Source organism: Centruroides sculpturatus, unplaced genomic scaffold (genome assembly GCF_000671375.1).
Source record: "Centruroides sculpturatus isolate CEXI.00-Female unplaced genomic scaffold, Cexi_2.0 scaffold235, whole genome shotgun sequence".
In the NCBI taxonomy this organism is placed as follows: domain Eukaryota; kingdom Metazoa; phylum Arthropoda; class Arachnida; order Scorpiones; family Buthidae; genus Centruroides; species Centruroides sculpturatus.
Genome location: NW_019384436.1, coordinates 715,718 through 737,970, shown reverse-complemented (window position 1 = coordinate 737,970; position 22,253 = coordinate 715,718). Strand labels below are relative to the sequence as shown.

Here is a 22,253-nt window from a genome sequence, read left to right as displayed (position 1 = left end):
TAAATGAACTGCTCATAAAAGTTAATATGATTCAGAGAAGTGGTTCATTATAGCCTACTATTAAAAACCATAAAAATAAAATATTTAATAACGATATATTCATTTATTTTTGGAATTATTGTTTTTTATTATAAATCAATTTATTTAAAGCCTCTATCATATTGACAAAAATACAGTACACACTTATTTCATCATTCATCTATTGTTATCAAAATTGACATGCCAAAATGATTTGACTTCTTGTGCTATAAGCCTGATGATAATGTGCAGTCATTATCAGTTTTATTCAGTTATTTAAATATTTACTATTTTAATTGTTATTTATTTGCAGTACAATATTTAAAATTACTGACATTTCTTACTTCACTTAGGTACTATGTTAAAGATTACTGCATAAAAGCAGCAGTCAGACTACATTGATGAATTATTATTAATAATTAATGATAATTATAATTAATAAGGTTTGAAGTCATATAATTTTTGTTATAACATGCCCTTTTAATGTCAGTCAATAAAAATGCATTTCACATGATTCTAAGTAAAAATAATTGTTCATGCTAAATTTACTGCAGTTTTGAGTTTTAAAAATATGATTTTTTTAAGATGAATCATTATATGCATACGTTTGATTTTTCTTTTCCTTGAATAATTACATGCAATTGTACATTTAGAAAAACTTGGCTCGAGTGAATGAATTAAAAACTTGCTTAACTCATGATGATGATGATGATATTTGTTTGGCTCGTTGCATCATTTGCCAAACCTCATTTAGTGTTAAATACGGGGTGATTCAATAGTCACAGAAATTTTAAAAAATTAATAACTCGCAAATTATTTACAGTATGATGATGCAGTTTTCACAGAAATGCTTAGAAAGAAGCGGAATTTTTTGTGATAAAAATTTTAGTACCAAAATAGTTACATTTGTTGCCATTAGGTGACGCTTGATACAATTACATAATTTATGTAGTTGTTACTAGAGAGCTTACACTAAGAACATTTTTATTTGCTTATTCTTATTTTAACAAATTTACAAATGTTCAGTGTGGTGCCTGTCATTCATGAGCACAGCTGTTAGATGAGGCATGACGCTATGAACAGCATTAAAGAGCATTACAGTTGGTATTACTGAAACTTCATGTTCAATAGAGTTCTTTAGATAACTTCGTTAGCCATGTTGAAGAACTCTATCCAACATGAAGTTTCAGTAATACCAACCAGAATGCTCTTTAATGCTGTTCGTAGCGTCATGCCTCGTCTAACAGCTGTGCTCATGAATGACAGGCACTACATTGAACATTTGTAAATTTGTTAAAATAAGAATAAGCAAATAAAAATGTTCTTAGTGTAAGCTCACTAGTAAAAACTACATAAATTATGTAATTGTATCAAGCGTCACCTAATGGCAACAAATGTAACTATTTTGGTACTAAAATTTTTATTACACAAAACAATTTCGCTTCTTTCTAAGTATTTCTGTGAAAACTGCATCATCATACTGTAAATTGCAAGTTATTAATTTTTGAAAAATTTCTATGACTTTTGAATCACCCTGTACAAGGAAATTACAGCATTTACGAGGCATGCCGATTGTGAGAAGCAGTAAAATATGAAGTGCATCTTCTCATTACCTTTCCCCTCCTTTGGTTGTTGCATTGGCCAATGAAACAGTTTTCAAAGATGGTGACTTTAGATGACATGATGGGGTAGTTATTTTTTTTTTTTTTTTAGCAAAAGGGAATTAGCTGTAATTTGTTTGGGGGTAGTGTTGCAATATTAACTTTATCTGTAATAAGGTTACAAATTTATTTTCTACTACACAATAAAAGCATGCATATCTACATATAAATGGAAAATTTTCAGATTTCTTTCAAAAGATTGATTCTGGATTTTCCAGTTACTTTCCATTCTTATGCTTGATGTTTATTAATTAATGAATGTATCATGCTCGTAATGTAAATCGTTAATTTTTATAAACTTTATTTTTAATTTTTCTAAAATAAACTTTAGAAAGTATTGAAAAGAATCAAAATTAAAGAGAAATTTTGGTATTGGCCAATCACTAGTTAAAACATCTTAAAAACGTTAGTTTTTAGCGAAATATGCCAAGAAAGTTGTCACTAAATCTAAATTTTTGTAGCATTTTAGCAAAAATCTAGCAACAACTTAAACCCTGCTGAAACTTTCATTTTTATCCTTTTACCATTTTTGAGACTTTTCATCTCAATTTTTCTGAGTTTTGGTGGTGCCTCCCATCATTTCTTTAGAAGTCTGTTTTATTTCTTTAAAGCATTCAGCCTTCTGAAGTAATTTCTTGTGGGTTGCACAATGATCCTTTAGGTTGAAGTGTTTCATGCTTTGCTCCTCACTGTTACAGTCTGTAAGTCTGTAATATATATACAGTAATTGTGAACCCATAAAGTTTTATTTTGAATTAAGAAACAACAATTTTTATTTAATAATAATAATGATTCTTTAAATTTAATAGGAAATTGTTAATTGTTCATATTAATTCAAATATATTAAATAGCTTTAAAATGTAGGTTTTGGAGTCTATTTCAGAAACATTTTATTTGAAACTAGCAGATGCTTGGGAAAAAGTAATGATAGCAAAGATTAATATTATTAGATTATAGCTGATCTTACTGATTTTCACCGGGTGCAAGAACTAGGTTCACCCTTTTCCGAGACTAATTAAAGAATTTTTAGATGGGTCTAAAAATATGTTTGATTTTCCACAAAAACAAGAAAAACCACATCTAAAATAGTAGAATAGAAGCCGAGTTCTTCAGGGTAATTCTTAACTCTCTCCCCCATGGGGAATTTTCAAAAATTCCTTTTTGGTACCTTAACATGATGTAACTGTGTACCAAATCTTGGCTTTCAAGTCCTAACCATTTGGGCTCTGCACTTATTATTGTTATTATTATCAACCCATCTTGATTATATATATAGATATATCATTATTTATTTTATAAAGTTAATGTTAAATTGAATCTCTCTTGATTAGTGAAATTCAATAATAATTATTATTATTATTATGCCAAAATGAATGTATTAATTTAAATCTGTAGAAAAATCGCCATAGATCTTTAATTAATAGAGAATTTTCAGCATTGCTGTTTATTTATAATGATAATTTTATTTTGCATTATAATCATGAATATCAAATGTAATAGAAAAATTTCATTTCCAAATTTAGTTTTTAATTTTTTTCTGTTTAATTTATTGTCATAACATTCAAAAAATATGCATTTTTTGAAGAATTAAAATGAAAAATATTTGGGTTAAGTAGCAAAATATGATCATTAACACTGATTGATAATTCTGACATTTTATTTATACTATTTATTTATTTTTTCACTTCATATCACTTTGCTTGATTACAAATTCTGTGACCTGTGCATGAAATCTGTAACCCACAGGTGTGTTAAATTTAATAAAATGAGAATAAAGTTAATGATTCGTACCTTTGTTCAGGTAAATACAAACTTTAGCATTCATCAGTGCATTTATAGGTAAAATTTGGGTACTCTTACATTATGTGTATTAAAAATATCACAATATTTACAAAAAAATGAGTACCTTACAAAAAGCTTATCACAATGCAAAAATCCTGTATCCCACAGTATACTATTAAAATGTATCTTACACTACCAGGAAGTAGTCTCAAAGAATGCCATTTGTAATCAGTCGTTCCTATCAGAATTGGATGTCTGCTCACCATCTGACTTTCAGTGTTCTTTCACAAAGTTTTCTGAGCGTCTTTGCCTGTGTTGTAAGCCTTGCATAGAAGTAATGATACTCTACAGGAATGTATGCATGCAGCATTCATGTGTCTCTAAGCTTGGGAGCAGAAATTGGCTGCCTCCCATTGTAGAGGCATGGAAGTGCAACATCACTTCTTGGAAGCCTTCTCCTCTTGAAAGACACTTCCTGTAAGGCTTCCATGGCATTATGAGTGTACCCAATGAGCATTGTCCTTAGTGTTTCTTTGGTAATTTTTATTCTTGAATCTCAGTGCATTTTGCATTTCTTGTATAAACACAATGTGTGTTTGCTGTGACATTTTGACTTCTTAAAAGGGATTTTACTTTCTGGCTTACCCCACAAGTTTGCTCCAAGATTCTAGAACATACAGGCTTCTTCTTCTTTTTTTTTTTTTTTTTTTTTTGCTCAATTAGGAAAATTGAGTTTTAGGAAAATTATATTTCACAGAGTCAAACATATTGATGTGAACAAGATAATATCAGAATAAGTATATTCCTGTTTTTGTTCTGGCCCCCAAAAGAATCAGACTGTGAAACTGACTTGTGGAAATTCCCATCACCAGTATCTTTGATTTTGGTATCTATATAGTTATTCAGATGGACATGATTTTCTCAGAACCTTTGCTGACTTGGTCTTCTGATTACATGTACATATATGATTGATTTTCATGATCTCAGACATATACTTATACAGTCAATCCCCCTATAAGACGGTAGATACGTTCCGTTCTTTATGAATCAATTTTGTAGGAATCACAGCCAATCACAGCCCGACACGTGTGAAGTTTATGGACTACGGCTGTTTGAAAGGTTTTCTTCCATAAAATTAATTGATTCTAGACTAATCCGACTCAACATTTCCAAAATACGTATATTTTTTTTGGAAATAATCCGTATAAACTACGCTATAAACAAAAAATTGTAGGATTACTTACCAAGTGTGCACCATTCGACATCGCCGTTGCTCAAGCTTGTTTTCGTCGCAGAACAGCTCAGCAAACTGCGCCCGCGATTTCTGATGTTATTTTTCTGCGAAAACTTTGCTGAACTTTGGAGACATCATTAATATAAATAATTTTTATTGCCGTTGAATAAGAAATGTTTCTTTCACAAGAAATGTATAAAATTACAGTACTGTATTAGACTTACGGTACCTAATTTACATACTGTACAGATGATAGTTTGCCTAAACTCTCCATAGTGTGGCGCTAGATGGCGGAAAGCATATATATAATTATAATAAAGTTATAATAAATTAAGTTAATATATAATTATATATACAGTACCTAATTTATATATAATTATATGTACAGATGAAACTAAACTCAATTTAGTCGCCTAAACTGTCCGTAGCGTGGCGCTGGATGGCGGGAAAGTAGTTCAGTTGCCCAATGACGTTTTACGTAATTATAGGAGTTTTTTTACCGTTGTGTACGGATACCGCCACAATTTTTTCGCTGTCTTATAGGAATCGTAATTATAGGAACCAGTCTTATAGGGGGATCTACTGTACATCCATAGCTGCCTACTGTAAAACATTAAACTAGTATTTATGTGAAGAGTAGGTAATGCCTATTGGAGATAAAAGACAAATGCATAGTATCATTTCCTTCAAAAGCTTTATGAAAGCCATCGTTCTTTGTACCTTGGCAGTCTTCACCACATTTAAATTGTGGTCATTCTCTAGCTGTTTTCTTCTACTGTATTAACTTCCTGAACCTTTACCTTATATTTATTGCATGTTTTACATCCATCTAAGTTAGTGTGGTCAAAATCAAGTTAAACTCTGTTGGGAAAATATCAGATGTCCTGAAGAACACTGGTACTTTTACTACTGTTGTGCTATCCTCAACATAAAGGCCGTATACTTTGTTGATTTAATTTCAGAGAAAGATAATGTCTATTTGGGTTGTCTCTGCATGTGTAGTGACTTCTGTATTTTGAAATTTCAGTGATCAATGCTCTCACAATATCTTTTTTATTTTCAGAAATCCTGTTAGATCTTTTATCATATTTTCCATTTTATCAAGGTCTTTAATAAATCATTAAAATTTAATTTATTTGCAGCTTTTTGTGAATGACTGTGCTTGCTGTCCAACATTTCTCCTGGGATTGTGGCTTAATGGGAAATGTGTGATACTATAAACTTCAGTCTGAATGTGCCTGGCATCTGTTGGTTAAATTGGGTTCTTTGTACACAATAATTCTGTAGAAGGAAGATGACATGAAAACAGTTCATAAATTCAAGAGTGTGCAATTTAACAAAATAATAAAATATAAATAGCAACAGATGCCAAATACTAATATTTGGCATCTGTTGTTATTTAATGTACTTGTTTAGTTTAATGTACTTGTTTATTTAACGTACTTGTTTAATGTACTTGTTTATTTGGTATCTGTTGCTATTTAATGTACTTGTGAATTAAACATATTTTTCCATAATGGAAAAATATGTTTAATTCACAAGTACATTAAATAGAATGTGCTCAGCAAATAATTAACTTATCACACTACACCTTTTTTTGCTGCGATAGTTTTTCAATAAAACTATTTTGGCAAAAAAAGGTGTAGTGTGATAAATTCACAAGTACTTTTGACAGTATATAATTGTCCTCTTTGAACAAAATAAACAACAGAACGTTAGAATTCTAGAGATGGAACGTTTTCAAATTGTTTCTCATGGTTGAGCATAGAACATAAATTACAAATATAAAAGTACAAAAATTATATGGTGTTAGAAAAATAAGATGATATACAATGACTATCACTAATAAAAATAACAGAAGTAATATACAAATAAATAATTAATAACAAATTAAACAGCAATGAAATAACAATAAAACATTGCAACATAAATGGCACTCTGGCTTATTTGTTTTTTGTTTAATTTGTTATTAATTATTTATTTGTATATTAATTCTGTTATTTTTATTAGTGATAATCATTGTACAGTGCATTCCAAAAGTATATATAATCAACAATTTACTGTTTTTCAGAATTATTAGGAATTTAAGAGAAATGTAAATGATTTCATTTGTATATGCATATTACTTTACATTGATTTTTTGATAATTTCAAAATTAAAGATCATTATATTAATGATTTAACAACAAAATTATATATTTTTTTGCTGTCCTAAAAGTACAGATAATAAAACAAAATTGCAAAACCTGAAGCAAAAGAAATTTAAAATTACAAAAAATAAAAATAAATGACATCACTAAGATCTGGATTTTTGGGTGCTGCATCTACTCAGTTTTTGAAAGGGGCAGAGTGTAAAAAGACATACTATGTTGGTTTTACTGCAGTAGGCCCACTCATTGCCAAATTGTTTAGCACCCAAATGTACCCAAAATGGTAACTAGAACACAAACTATATATTCTGCATCCGGCTTCCCCCTTTTTTTACATTTTTAAAGAATATGTTGACAAGTTTCTCTTTTTTCGGTGGTTTTTATTCATTCACTTCAGGGGAAAAACAAATTCGTTAAACCAGACCACGTATGCTGAGAAAAAAATACAATAATTAGCTTACTGTTTTCTTTTGTTGAGAGAAAAGAGGGTAAAGGGGGAATTTTCTGAACTAAACAACTAAGCCTTAGGGTTGTTCTAAGAATGTAAACAGATTCATGGAAAATCTGCAACATGTGTTTTCTTTTCTAAGAAAAGGACAATCTAGAAAATTCTGTTTTGAGGTTTTAAATTGGTGGATTACATAGCCAAAAGCTATTTGGGAATTCAGATGTTAGTATCATTTGTTGTTTTAGAAAATAAGATAGCGTTGTTTTAACTATGCATATATTCAAACTTGACTTTAATTTCTTGCTTCAAGACTTGTAAGTGCAACAGTTCCAATTTCCTTTGTTTGGTGTCGGCAACATTAGAAAATGACAAAATTGTCTGCATCTAAACTGAACATTTTAGCAAATAGAGATGAAGGCATATGCACAGATGGAAAAGTTCTTTGCTGTTCCATTTGAGATTATGTGATTTCAGTTGATGCGAAAACACCAAGAAACAAAAATCAGGTGACACATGAGTTCGGGAAAGCGTAGAGAAGGTAAACAGAAAAGGAGGAATTTCGAGCAGACATTTATAGGGGCCTCATTTCAAAGAGGAGAAGAATCTCAGAAGGCTAATAATACATTTTATGCAGATTTAATGACCACTCTTTTGCAGGCAAATATACCCTTATATAAGGTAAACAATCCAGAAGTCATTTCTCCAGAAATATATGGGAAAGCTTGTCCCCAACGAGAGCACTCTTAGAAAAAACTATATGAAACCAGTTTATGATCAAACAATATCTAAAATCCTGGACATTGTCGGAGACAATTCTGTAGTCTTTATACTGGACGAAACAACAGATTCCACAAAACGGTACATGCTGAATGTTCTTGTTGCACCACTGACTGGATACTATGTACAACCAATGTTGTTCAAAATGTACCAATTTGAAAAAATGAACTCAACTACAGTGTCCCAAGCTTTCAATGATGTTTACGTCAAGTTGTGGCCAAATGATGTCCAGTACGAAAAGGTTTGGTTTGTCATTACAGATCAAGCATTTTACATGTTGTCAGCATTTTCAAATTTGAAGTGCATCTACAACAATCTAAAGCATGTGACTTGTCTTGTCCATGCCCTACACCGAGTATGTGAACATATTCTTGTAGAATGTAACAAGGCCAACGACTTCATTTTGAAAATGAAAATGGTTCTTTTCAAGTGTCCTAGTCGGGAGTGCTTGTGCCAAGACGTAACTGGGCTGTCATTACCACCCAGTCCAGTGGTCATCCATTGGGGGTCTTGGATAAACACTGTAGTATTCTACTGCAAGAACTTTGAGAAAATTAATGTGTTTATCAACAAACTTCCTCCTGGCGATTCTGTGGCCATCGACAGTGTCAAGAAACTGGTTGCTGATTCAGTAGTGACCACAGAGATCTACTCCGTGCATTCATACAAGTTATTGATGGATAAAATCAACGAGCTGGAAAGACGTGGAACTGAAATGCAGGATCAGTGGAATGTTGTGAGTCAGGTGCTTGATGTACTGGATGGTTTAGCCCTGGACAAACTCAGATCTAGTTTATCAAAAAATTCCAATTTGAAAAATATTTTGGATTGCACTGAACTAGAATTCAGAGTAAAAATGAAACATGCCACCTTAGTTTTGGTTGAGATAGAAAAATCTTTTCCTTATATAAAGACATCCTATCCTCCAAATGTGAAAACTTCACTTTTAAAAACATTGAAATGATTACTGTTGTAAATTACAATGCTCATCTTTGTGAGAATACGATGGGTGTGAAACTCTCTAGTCATCAGGACTATTAGTCTTGTTCACTTCATTAAAGGATGGCTTAAAATATAGAATGTCGTCCTGATCTCTCAATCTGTTTGACTGTCAGGACTGACACTAGCTAGGGTAGAAGTTTCGCACCCTAACTTGTGATGTTACAATCTAGATGTTAATGGAGGGCTATATTCTATCGAGCGGGGAGGAGTCACAGATAAGTTTGATCAAGGTCTGGATAAATTGAATGAGTAGACAGGAGCATTTACAAAAACATAGCATTTAATAGATATATTGAGTATACAAGTACAAAACAAAATAAACTATAAACTAAATGAACAGGATTCACCTCTAAAGGATGAAAGAGAGTTTACAATAATCTATAAAAAGAATACCTCTGGTTGATGCAATCCAAATAATATAAAATATGGAGAGGTCTTTTTGATATGGAGACAGAGGAGATCTGTAGAGTAGCAAGACAGGACTTCAATGCCTGACTGCTTTGGCTATACAGGAATCTTCTTCTAGGGCCATCTCTCTGATATTGTAAATTTGGCCTCTTTTTTATCTCAGATTCCCTCCAATTGGGTTTCTGGATTTATAACACCTGACGGGGTATTTGTCCTGACTCAGATGACAGATGTTTGTCGAAGATGGGTGATACTATCTCTTTAAAAGGAAGTTTTTCTTCTCTTTTCCAAAAAGGATGACAAATGTGTCACTTTTAACATTAAAATATTACATTAAATTATTGATTAATTTTACAAAATTTAATTAAAATTAATCTCTACAACCAAATTATCACAAATTTATGTGTAAATCAAAACTTTCCAAAATTCCACATGGAAGAGAGTTTAGTATGGAAGAAATTGCATGAATATGGACATTAAAAGCAGAAGGCTGTAATGTCAAGGAAATTGCTGTTTTAATGAACAGATCTACTCCTGAAATTTATAAAATTTTGGAAAAATCATTACCAATATCTTCTAAACATTGATCAGGAAGGCCCAAAGTCATATCTCAAAGGGATGATAATTGAATTGTGCATCTTGCATCATAACAGGATAAATCAGTTTGTTAAATTTTCTGTGAAATTTTGTTAAAAATATCAAAAAGTACTGTTCATCAAAAGTAGATCCACGTATGAAATTTGATGTCTTGATGAAATTAACCATCACTAACAAAATGACACAAATTAGAATGAATGCAGTGGACTAAAGGTCACATGCTGTGCAATGACCAATGGCTCTCAATCCTTTTCAGAGATGAAAAGAAATTTAATTTGGATAGCCTAATTACTGGCATGATATTAGGAAAGAAGAGTGCAGTTTTTCAACAGGCAACAGGGTGATGATTTTGTTACAGTGTGGGACTGCATTGGTTTTTTTAATGGTTTATCCAATTTTGTGATTTTAACTAGTAGACAGACATCTAAAAGTTATCAAGAAATCCTAAAAAATAATTTATTGCCTATTGGAGAAGAAATTGGAGGACCTGATTAGATTTTCCAACAGGACAATGCTAGTATTCATTGTTCACACTCAACAACTAAGTAGCCAGCAAAAAGCCTAACATAAATCCAATTGAGAACTTGTGGGGCATTTTTGCTCAAAAAATTTATGCTAAAAACAAGCATTTTACACTGATTAAAGACAATTAAATAACACTGTACTGTGTTATAAATAAACAATTATAACCACTCTCATTGTTAAAAAATACAGTCGACCCCCTTATAAGATCATAGATACGTTCCATTCTTTAGGAATCTGATTTCTTACGAGTCCTTCCAATCACAGCCCGACTCGTGTGAAGTTTACGGACTACGGCTGTTTGAAAGGTTTTCTTCCATAAAATTATCGATTTTAGACTAATCCAACTCAACATTTCCAAAATACGTATATGTTTTTTGGAAATAATCCGTATAAACTACGCTATAAACAAAAAATTGTAGGATTACTTACCGAGTGTGCACCATTCGACATCGCCATTGCTCAAGCTTGTTTTCGTCGTGGAACAACTCAGCAAACCACGGCCGCGATTTCTGATGTTATTTTTCTGTGAAAACTTCGCTGAACTTTGGAGACATCATTAATATAAATAATTTTTATCGCCGTTGAATAAGGAATGTTTCTTTCAAAAGAAATGTATAAAATTACAGTACTGTATTAGACTTACTTACCTAATTTATATATAATACTGTACAGACAATAGTAATCTCTCCATAGCGTGGCGCTTGACGGCGTGGAAAGTAGTTCGGCTGCCCAATGACGTTTTACGTAATTATAGGAGTTTTTTTACCGTTTTTTACGGATACCATCGAAATTTTTTCGCTGTCTTATAGGTATCGTAATTATAGGAACCCGTTTTATAGGGGGGTCTACTGTACTTAGTATTTAACCCTAGATAACTAATCATTCATCCATGTGACGACCCACCTTTGCTCAAAAGTGAAGTTCACAAACTTTCCCGTGCCCCCTGCCTGTCATTCTTTTTCTACCTTAATAATTTGAATAAACAGTGCAGTGTGTGATGCAATTGTGTTCACATGTCAATTAGAAATTGACTTACAGTAGTCCGCTCGATGAAAGTTTAATTGCTATGTAACTTTGTTGCAAAGGTATGTACTGTACATTACATTTTTTTTATTTTTATTGTTTTATAGGTTGATACAGAATGTTTTTTTCATATTCAGGATAAATTGTGTATTTGAATATATGTCTAATGAAATAATTGAAGACTGGCAACATAATGTGTACTTTTGATACAATGATCATCTTTTTTTCATTTTTGTTATACTGCACATATTTTTATTATTCTCATATTGTATATTTCTTATTTTTAAATGGATTTGAGGATTCAAGAGGAGCAGATAAGGCAATGGATTAATTCAGAAATGGAAGACAAGTATGGGGAGGAATCTGATGACTCATTTTTGAAGGTTGAGGATAATTTAGAGGAGGAAATACACTGGCACACTAGCAGCAATTATGATTCTCTGAGTAGCTCCTTGGAATCTGACAATGATCGCATACGACCTAGTAAGAGGCAAAGAACTCAAATAATAGATTCAGTAGAACAAATGTGTTCAAATATGAGTATTAACAAAAAAACAAAAAGGTGGCCACTATGCATGTTTTATAATATGCTAAACCTATTGGCAATATACAGATATGCTATCTATGTCTCTAATAACGTTAGAAACAAAAAAAAATGATGTCTCGTCGAGATTTTTTTATGAAGATGGGAGACCAACACATGGAGTCCTGGCTATGACAGTGGTTACAGACGGTGACTTTAAGGCATGATATCAGAACCATAATACAGGATATTCTAGATGATGTGCCCAGTGTAGAAGCTCCTACTCATTCTGCGTTGAATCTGCATAAAATATGCTATTTATGTCCATCAAAAGCTCGATGAATGACAAAACGCTGTTGCATGAAAGGGAAGAATGCAATTTGCAGCCCCATAATGTGGACATATGTAGCAACTGTGTGTAATCTTATTTCCTAAATATTTTGTTCTTATTTAGTTCCTACTTACCCATACTATTGTGCCATGTAACAAGTTCCAATTTTTATTAAACAATTTTGTTGATATTAACATTTTGTAATATGTAGTCTGCTTGGCAAATGTGTAGTTATAATGTAACTGAGAATTAAGTTTAGTTATCTAGGGTTAAAAAAAAAAAATAAAAACATATAGATTATCTATATTTTTGGGACACACTATTTATCATGTTTTTTGTAATGTATATTCCACACTTGTGCATGAGAACCAATTTGAAAATGTTTTATCTCTATAATTCTAATGTTCTGTTCTCCATTTTGCATGAAGAGGACAGTTTTATACTGTCAAAAATACTTCTGAATTAAACATGTTTTTCTGTAAAACCAATAGACAGTTGTCTGACTTATTAATTTGACAAAATACAGGTTACAAGTTTCATGCACAGGATAAAAGAATTATAAAATAGTAAATTATTACATATCATTTAAATTTTAAAAAACCTCAGAACTTACTGCCAATTATTTATTGAACTGCAATTTAAAAATATTGTAGACTTATTAATTCCCACTATCATCTCTTTGTCAGTTTGTCTGTCCTTCCTTAATCTCAAGAATAGTATTAGATAAATAAAAGTCAAGACCAGAAATGGAAAGCTTCGAGGCAGGAGGCTCTGGTTAACTATATACAAACTTCCACTTTAGGCTGGAAGTCACATGAATTCAATTAAAAAATATTCCCTGAATGGAGTTACATAGTTGACTGGCATGATTCTTCTGTTATCAGGAAAACTATGATGTACAGTAGCAAGACACTACAAATTTGAGATGGAGAACATGTTTTATATTGAATAACTTAAGAATATGATTAAAAATTGCAGCCTGTCAAAAAAAAACTATGCCACAATAAATAATTGCATGTTAATAATTGGAAATTAAATATATGTGATGTGTATTATATTTAAATAAATTTTTAACATTGATACCTATAAGATATCTTTCTCGATTAAAAAGATCAAGGAAACTATAGTAGTACAGTAAGCAAACTTCTTATTAACAAACCTAATTATTTAAGTTTTATTAATAATAAATACAATAATAAAAGACATACTTTCACAATAAAACACTATGAATAACAGATATTAAAATGGGTTTACCAGAAAAGCATTCGTTAGTCATTGGTACTTTCTTGACAATAAAAATAAACTTATCTTTGTTAGATTAAAAAACTGTATTTTTCAGTGAATACATGAAACGTGCATTTGAAAAATGCAAGACTGATTTGGATAAAGATCAAGTTGAAATTATTCTTAAAGGAAAAGTAACCAAAGCTTATAGTGATGGCACAATATGGACAAAAGATTGGGACAATGAAGCCCTACCAAGGTAACAATTTTCATTATCTAATCTTTTATATTAAATAATAATTTTTTGCAAATACCATATTTACTCGCATATAAGACAAAGTATTTATTCATTTACCACAGCTTCAAATTCCTAGGTTTTCCTATACATGCGAGCGAAAGATTCTTTGCATTTTTGCAAATAATTTTTGTGAACCGTGTATTTGCATTTTTTATCAGATGCTTACCCTCTTGTATTTAAAAACATAAGTATTTTGTCTGGGTCGTTTGAATCGTTCTTGTATATTGTCAGGAGTAAAGATGAATAGCAATAGGAAAAGCAAAGCTTTTCAATTGAATTCCAAAATTACACAGGAGCCTGATTATAAGTTTTAATTCATTCCCACATTAAAACAGATGATTACTTGGAAATCAGAATTTGGAGAAACTCATAAGTGTAATCGACGGTGAGTGGATTCAACTATTAAGAATTGGCAAAAAAAGGATCTTGATTGTCCAACTTTACATGAACAAATTATGTTGTCGATTTTATAGGATTTTTCCTTAAAGTTTAAAATGCCAGTAATTTTTGTGAGACAATGTGTTCATTTACGTGCATTTGATATTTTACTTGTAATTAAATGAAATAAAATTAGAATTGTATTAATAAATCTAATTTTATTTATTTTAAGTCTTTAAACTCACACCTCATCTTATAAGCAAGTAAATATGTAAGTACAGTGGGTGATTGGTTAATGAGCAAATCGGATAACAAACACTTTCACAAAAAATTTTTATGTTTGGACAACAAACACCTCACAGAACAAACACAAGAAGTGACATAAAATAATGAATACCGATTGGTCTTCCCTTGTCTTCAGGCAACAACTCAAAACTTTTCGGAGCATGGGAGACGTTGACATCGATGCTCAACTGGGTATATACTGATTGGATAGTATTCCTCCAAACTTTGAAACTCTTCCTTGTAATTCTAGCCTTTTATTTTTCTGACAAAATGGATTTTTTTATAGTATTCCCAAGACTGTCGGGCGGGCACTCGTTAAGTTTTGCATTGGTTTTTATTTTTGAAAGGTGCAATGTCTGATGTTTCTGGGCAGTATGGCTTAAACAGGTCTACAGTAGGCTGCAGTTCAATCTTATCTAAGAAAGATACAGTATAATCAAGAAGACTTAAAAAGCTAAAGGAGTAAAAAAATTACATCTGAGAAATAAAGAACATTGAAGAGCTCATGACTGAACTTGAAACTGATCTGATGACAGAAGAACGCCAAGAACTCTTGATTGAAGAACACCAAGAAACTCTGCGAGATATGTTTTCTTCTGAAAAAAGGATTAATGCCAATATCTGCTATTAAAGATCTTTCGAAGAAGTGGGAGGATGTCAGAACAACGGTCTTAGAATGGCATCCAAACCAGATTGAGGTTAATAGACTTGGGGATCTCTACAATTACAATGCTATTAATTGCATCTGAAAAATCCTGAAGAGAGAAAAGCAATCGACATTGGACAGATTCTTTAACCCCCACAAACGGAAAAAACATGACTAATAAAAATGCAAGATTGTATATATGTGTATTTTTATTATTACATATAAATAAACGTAGTGAGAAAGTTTATATTTTTTTATTGTTTGCAGTTTCCAGAACAAATTAATTAAATTCCCATAAAAATCTATGGTAAATCGATAATCGGTTAACAAACAAAGTCTTGGAACAGATTATGTTCATTAGCCAATCATCCACTGTATTTATTTAATGAAAACAAAAAAAAAAAATACAGTATAAGAACTCAAGTACAGTTGTAATGATTGATAACTATCAGCACAAGAAGTGATGTGAGCTGTACTTAGAAAATAGTCTATACAATTAAAATGTCTTTCTATACAATTGTTTCAAAGCCATTATATTAATCATTAGTCCTAAAATCAATTAGTTTCAAATGTTCTTTATGAGTACAAATATATAAACTTAAATAGCCAAGTTGAGTAAATTTATATTTATAATTATCCAGAGAAGAATTAGTGCTGAGTGAAAATTATCTTTGTAAAGGTACATTCAGTGCTACAAATCAATCATTATCCAGTGAAATGGTTTATTTAAAGTTCATAGAATACTGATAACTATTGAATGTTTTATCTTCCATTAGCTAAATGGAAAATAAATGGAAGTAAGATTTGTTGTATAGTCATATAAAATATTTAAAGCTTTTATTACTGCATTCAGTTCAGATGTTATTGACATAGTCAATTGAGAAAATATGATGGCCAGAGATGGTCAGGGTGATAAATCCAGAGAACTCCATGAATTTTTCATGAGATGTCTGGCTCTGTCCCTAGCCACTCAATTGTCCCAATTATGGGCCTGACCAAGTCCATAATGGGTATTATTTAAAAAGGTAGTAATCTTAGTGCCCACAGAGTAGAAAAAATGAAAAATATTAAATTTTATTAAAAGTTTATGTTCTGTCAAATATTCCAAAAACAATTAGCCATGGGCACTGAAGTCATTTCCAGTTGGTGCTATGAGTAACTAGTAGGTTATATTTAAATTAATAGTTCTGGAAATGAAGATTAGGAAGAGTCCTGGGTAGTTAACTGGCAATGCGCCTTTTTAGCTAACTCCATTGTTGGTCTATTAAAAGGTACTATTACTAGACCAAAATTATCTACAGCTTTGGGCACAAACAAAATTACTTAAGTGGTGCAACGATCAAAGAGAATTATTCATATGGAAAAACCCCTATATATCCACTGTAACACCATGCAATACATTGACCTTAGAAATCCTGCGACTGTGGATAATATTATTCAAACAATTTAAATTATGATTTTGCATTCTCATTTGTACCATAACCAAATACCGCTTACTTTATTGCTTTTTAAGTATTTTTGGGGATATTACATCATTTGCAGTACATTTTTATAAATTTCGAATATTTTTCATTTTTTAAAATCGATTTATTCTAAATTCCATCCACATGCATTAGATAATTTCAAAAATATGTTCAAAAGCAGAACATTTGAAAATAATTGTATTCAATTTTCCGCCTGAGGACAGTAGCTATAAGCTATTGAAAGTGCTAGCAAATATGTCTAAAATGTAAAAAGTCACAATTTGCAACACCACAACACTGAAGTGTTAATTATTTTATTTATTTGAACACTGGCATGAAGTGTTATATATGATCATTATTAAAATTAACACAAAATGGCAGCATAACTGCCTACCTCTAGGGAAGTTAATTAATTTCTAATCACTAAATTAACCATGTAATAACCTGATAATTTAGCAGATTGTTTAGTTTGATTGAACAAAATTATTATAAATAGCTCTACCATATTTCAAATTAACGAGAAAATTATTTCTGCATTGTATTCTTTCAATGATTTAAGTGTATTTTCATGCACGATTTTTCATTTAATTTTAATTATATAGATTATAAAAATTTAAATCTATCAACATTTTTTGGTATGTAAGAATGTAGAATTTTAGAAACACTTTGTATGTATAGTGTTTACAAAAGTCTGGATTTTTAATTCTTATAACTATATACTAAACAATGTTAATAGAATTTAAAATTTATAATATATGGTTTTCTTTTAAATTTGTTTATACTCGCTTGTAAAAGGCCAAATGGCCACAGTATCTTTACTTAATAAATAAAAAACAAATGTATATATATTGTGAATTTTCTTTAAGAAATAAGTATGTGTAGAAATTATATTTTTATTACAAGTGAAATTTTTAGGGTGTTTATCTATATTTTCAACATGCTTATTTTTTTCCTCTAGCATCCATAGTGAAAGATTAGAAAGAGAACAGTCCGTTAATGCTACAACAGAACAAAATTATTACACAATGTCAAATTCAAATGATGCATACTTTCAACAAAGAATGAAAGGAAATCAATCTCCAAGGAATACTCAAGAAAGGTAATACTTTCAGTTACATAGATTTTTGGATTTTGAATGTGTAAAATGCATATCTAATGCAAAGAATTATACTTAATTTATAATGAAAGACTTGAAAAATGCATAGATGAATAAAATGAATATAATAATAAATATGAACAAGGGTATATTTTTCTTAGAAAATATATTTATCATAAAAAGTTGTTATTTTATTATTAGAATTCTTTGTTATTAGTACATTGTAAAATTTTTATTGTCTTTAAAGTTTTAAAAATTTGTTTGTTGTTGAATATTGACTAAATCTTATTTGAGATATTGGTGTTAGTATACTAAACAGTTAAAAAATTAAATTTTTGAATCAGTTAATATTTAGTTTATGAATTTAATATCGTGTACAAAGAACTGTTGTAAATTACAACAAAAATGCAAACTGCAACACGGGACACTGAAGTAGAGCTGTTGAAAATGAACGAGAATGGAGGCCCTGAAATTAACTAAAATTAACGTTTGACTTGAATTTTAGAATTTATAATTAAGTATTTGGATATTATTGAATACAGATAACATGATGATAACAACATCGTTTCAGTCAAAGATACTAATAATTATAATTAATTTAGATTTTTCAACTATTAATTTATTAGAAAATATTTAGATCATTATACAAGAGTAAGTTATTTTTAATATTTTAATACTTATAAAAAAATTTTTTCAGATCATGTTCTAAATCTAGATCAAGATCAAAATCTTGGAGTCCACCACAAAGAAAATCAAAGAAGAAACGACATTCCAGGTAAAATACATATATATGTGTGCATATGCATAAATTATTCATTTATTTATTAACTAATATATTTTAAATATGTTGCCAGCGACAGTAATGATTCCTCTAACTCAGATGACAGTACTGAAAGTAAAATGAAGAAACATGGTCTTAGTTCTATTATAGGGCCATCTATTAATTTAAATCGTGGACGAGGTAGGGGTAGAGGACGTGGACGTGGTAGAGGAAATGGTTCTGGACAAGGAAAGAAGTCTAAGAAAAATAAGAATAAAAAGTAATTTTTTTAAGTTTATTATAACAACCTGTTGATATTTATCTTTAGTTTCATTAGCTGATTAATGATCAGCATTAAAATACTTTTAATTGGTAATCAATATACAGTCAAACCTTGGTTTTCAAACTTAATTTGTTCCTAAAAGTTGTTTGAAAACGGTTTGTTCTAAAACCAAAATAAATTTTCCCACAAGAAACAATATAAAATGGATAAATCTGTTTCTGACCCCCCCAAAACAAAACCTATTTTTGTTTTTTAACTGTATTTCATGCATAAAAATGCCTACCAAATGCAATAAAATATTATCTATGTCTATTCTACATTATATATATATATATAGAATATATGTAGAATGTAGAATATATATATATAATGTAGAATATTCATAATATTCTACATTCTATACATTTATTCTACATTCTTTTAATACATATATACATGTATTAAAAGCAAAATGTTTTGTCACTGCCAACTAAAACTGAAACTAACACTTTACAAACAAATGCTATAAAAAAGATTGAATTCTGATTGCCTGGATGAAATATAAGGAAATCAGTGGAGACAGACAAGTACTTTATCCACTATTTGTGAAAAATATTACATTTCAATTGATTTGATTTCAATTTTAATTTTAGTTTCAGTTTTGGAGTAAAGNTGAAGACAGTCCTAGGGTGGATTGAAAACATTAGTGTTATGTTTCTAAAATTAACTGCAAAGCTTACAAGGTTATTGCAACATATAAATGACATGCATTGTGTACAAGTGCAAGATTTGACATGTCTTTGTTTACAAAAAACAAATGTATATATATTGTGAATTTTCTTTAAGAAATAAGTATGTGTAGAAATTATATTTTTATTACAAGTGAAATTTTTAGGGTGTTTATCTATATTTTCAACATGCTTATTTTTTTCCTCTAGCATCCATAGTGAAAGATTAGAAAGAGAACAGTCCGTTAATGCTACAACAGAACAAAATTATTACACAATGTCAAATTCAAATGATGCATACTTTCAACAAAGAATGAAAGGAAATCAATCTCCAAGGAATACTCAAGAAAGGTAATACTTTCAGTTACATAGATTTTTGGATTTTGAATGTGTAAAATGCATATCTAATGCAAAGAATTATACTTAATTTATAATGAAAGACTTGAAAAATGCATAGATGAATAAAATGAATATAATAATAAATATGAACAAGGGTATATTTTTCTTAGAAAATATATTTATCATAAAAAGTTGTTATTTTATTATTAGAATTCTTTGTTATTAGTACATTGTAAAATTTTTATTGTCTTTAAAGTTTTAAAAATTTGTTTGTTGTTGAATATTGACTAAATCTTATTTGAGATATTGGTGTTAGTATACTAAACAGTTAAAAAATTAAATTTTTGAATCAGTTAATATTTAGTTTATGAATTTAATATCGTGTACAAAGAACTGTTGTAAATTACAACAAAAATGCAAACTGCAACACGGGACACTGAAGTAGAGCTGTTGAAAATGAACGAGAATGGAGGCCCTGAAATTAACTAAAATTAACGTTTGACTTGAATTTTAGAATTTATAATTAAGTATTTGGATATTATTGAATACAGATAACATGATGATAACAACATCGTTTCAGTCAAAGATACTAATAATTATAATTAATTTAGATTTTTCAACTATTAATTTATTAGAAAATATTTAGATCATTATACAAGAGTAAGTTATTTTTAATATTTTAATACTTATAAAAAAATTTTTTCAGATCATGTTCTAAATCTAGATCAAGATCAAAATCTTGGAGTCCACCACAAAGAAAATCAAAGAAGAAACGACATTCCAGGTAAAATACATATATATGTGTGCATATGCATAAATTATTCATTTATTTATTAACTAATATATTTTAAATATGTTGCCAGCGACAGTAATGATTCCTCTAACTCAGATGACAGTACTGAAAGTAAAATGAAGAAACATGGTCTTAGTTCTATTATAGGGCCATCTATTAATTTAAATCGTGGACGAGGTAGGGGTAGAGGACGTGGACGTGGTAGAGGAAATGGTTCTGGACAAGGAAAGAAGTCTAAGAAAAATAAGAATAAAAAGTAATTTTTTTAAGTTTATTATAACAACCTGTTGATATTTATCTTTAGTTTCATTAGCTGATTAATGATCAGCATTAAAATACTTTTAATTGGTAATCAATATACAGTCAAACCTTGGTTTTCAAACTTAATTTGTTCCTAAAAGTTGTTTGAAAACGGTTTGTTCTAAAACCAAAATAAATTTTCCCACAAGAAACAATATAAAATGGATAAATCTGTTTCTGACCCCCCCAAAACAAAACCTATTTTTGTTTTTTAACTGTATTTCATGCATAAAAATGCCTACCAAATGCAATAAAATATTATCTATGTCTATTCTACATTATATATATATATAGAATATATGTAGAATGTAGAATATATATATATAATGTAGAATATTCATAATATTCTACATTCTATACATTTATTCTACATTCTTTTAATACATATATACATGTATTAAAAGCAAAATGTTTTGTCACTGCCAACTAAAACTGAAACTAACACTTTACAAACAAATGCTATAAAAAAGATTGAATTCTGATTGCCTGGATGAAATATAAGGAAATCAGTGGAGACAGACAAGTACTTTATCCACTATTTGTGAAAAATATTACATTTCAATTGATTTGATTTCAATTTTAATTTTAGTTTCAGTTTTGGAGTAAAGGCCAGAATTTTAATTATTATTTTATTATTTTCAGTTTTAATTAACTGGCTATCTGATATTAATATTATATTAATAAATTTTTGTTATTTAATTTAACTTAAGCATATTTAAATACAAATTCGTGGATGCCATTTATATTGTGTGAATGTCAATTAATGCAGTTTATATTAATTAATTTGATTTAGATTATTGAAAAACAGAAGTAGTATCTTTCCCACATGCATGTTGAAATCTAATTTAAGTAGAAATGTCATTGAGGGTTTGTATTGTGATATTTAATGACATGAGGGAATTTTGGTGTCACTAACTTCTGAATCGGTAGTCCCATCATTGATTGGTCAGGCTGGCGACTTTCATCAACATAGGAAGTGTAGGAAGTTAATCGTATGTGTCTCTAATCTGTGGCTGATTTTTGAGGGTAGTTTGTTTGGCAACCATGACAAATATGAGTTCAAAATTTTGTTTGTAAACCAAATTGTTTGAAAAGTGGGGTGTTTAAAATTTGAGGTGTGACTGTGGTGTTGTGAATATGTACATTAAATATTTCAGTTGCTTAATTTTTTCTGTATAAATAAGAGATGTCCATGATCTAGCA

At 29.9% G+C, this 22,253-nt stretch overlaps 1 protein-coding gene across 1 annotated transcript in view; it reads left to right on the top strand.

Annotated features, from left to right (window-relative positions):
- Positions 1-22,253, top strand: part of LOC111619953 (leukocyte receptor cluster member 8 homolog) — a 43,612-nt gene that overhangs the window by 11,196 nt on the left and 10,163 nt on the right. The window contains exons 7-10 of the mRNA XM_023361782.1: positions 13,818-13,961; positions 17,731-17,871; positions 18,566-18,643; positions 18,723-18,908. Of these exons, the coding sequence (XP_023217550.1) occupies positions 13,818-13,961; positions 17,731-17,871; positions 18,566-18,643; positions 18,723-18,908 (549 nt within the window). The remainder of the gene's footprint in view (positions 1-13,817; positions 13,962-17,730; positions 17,872-18,565; positions 18,644-18,722; positions 18,909-22,253) is intronic.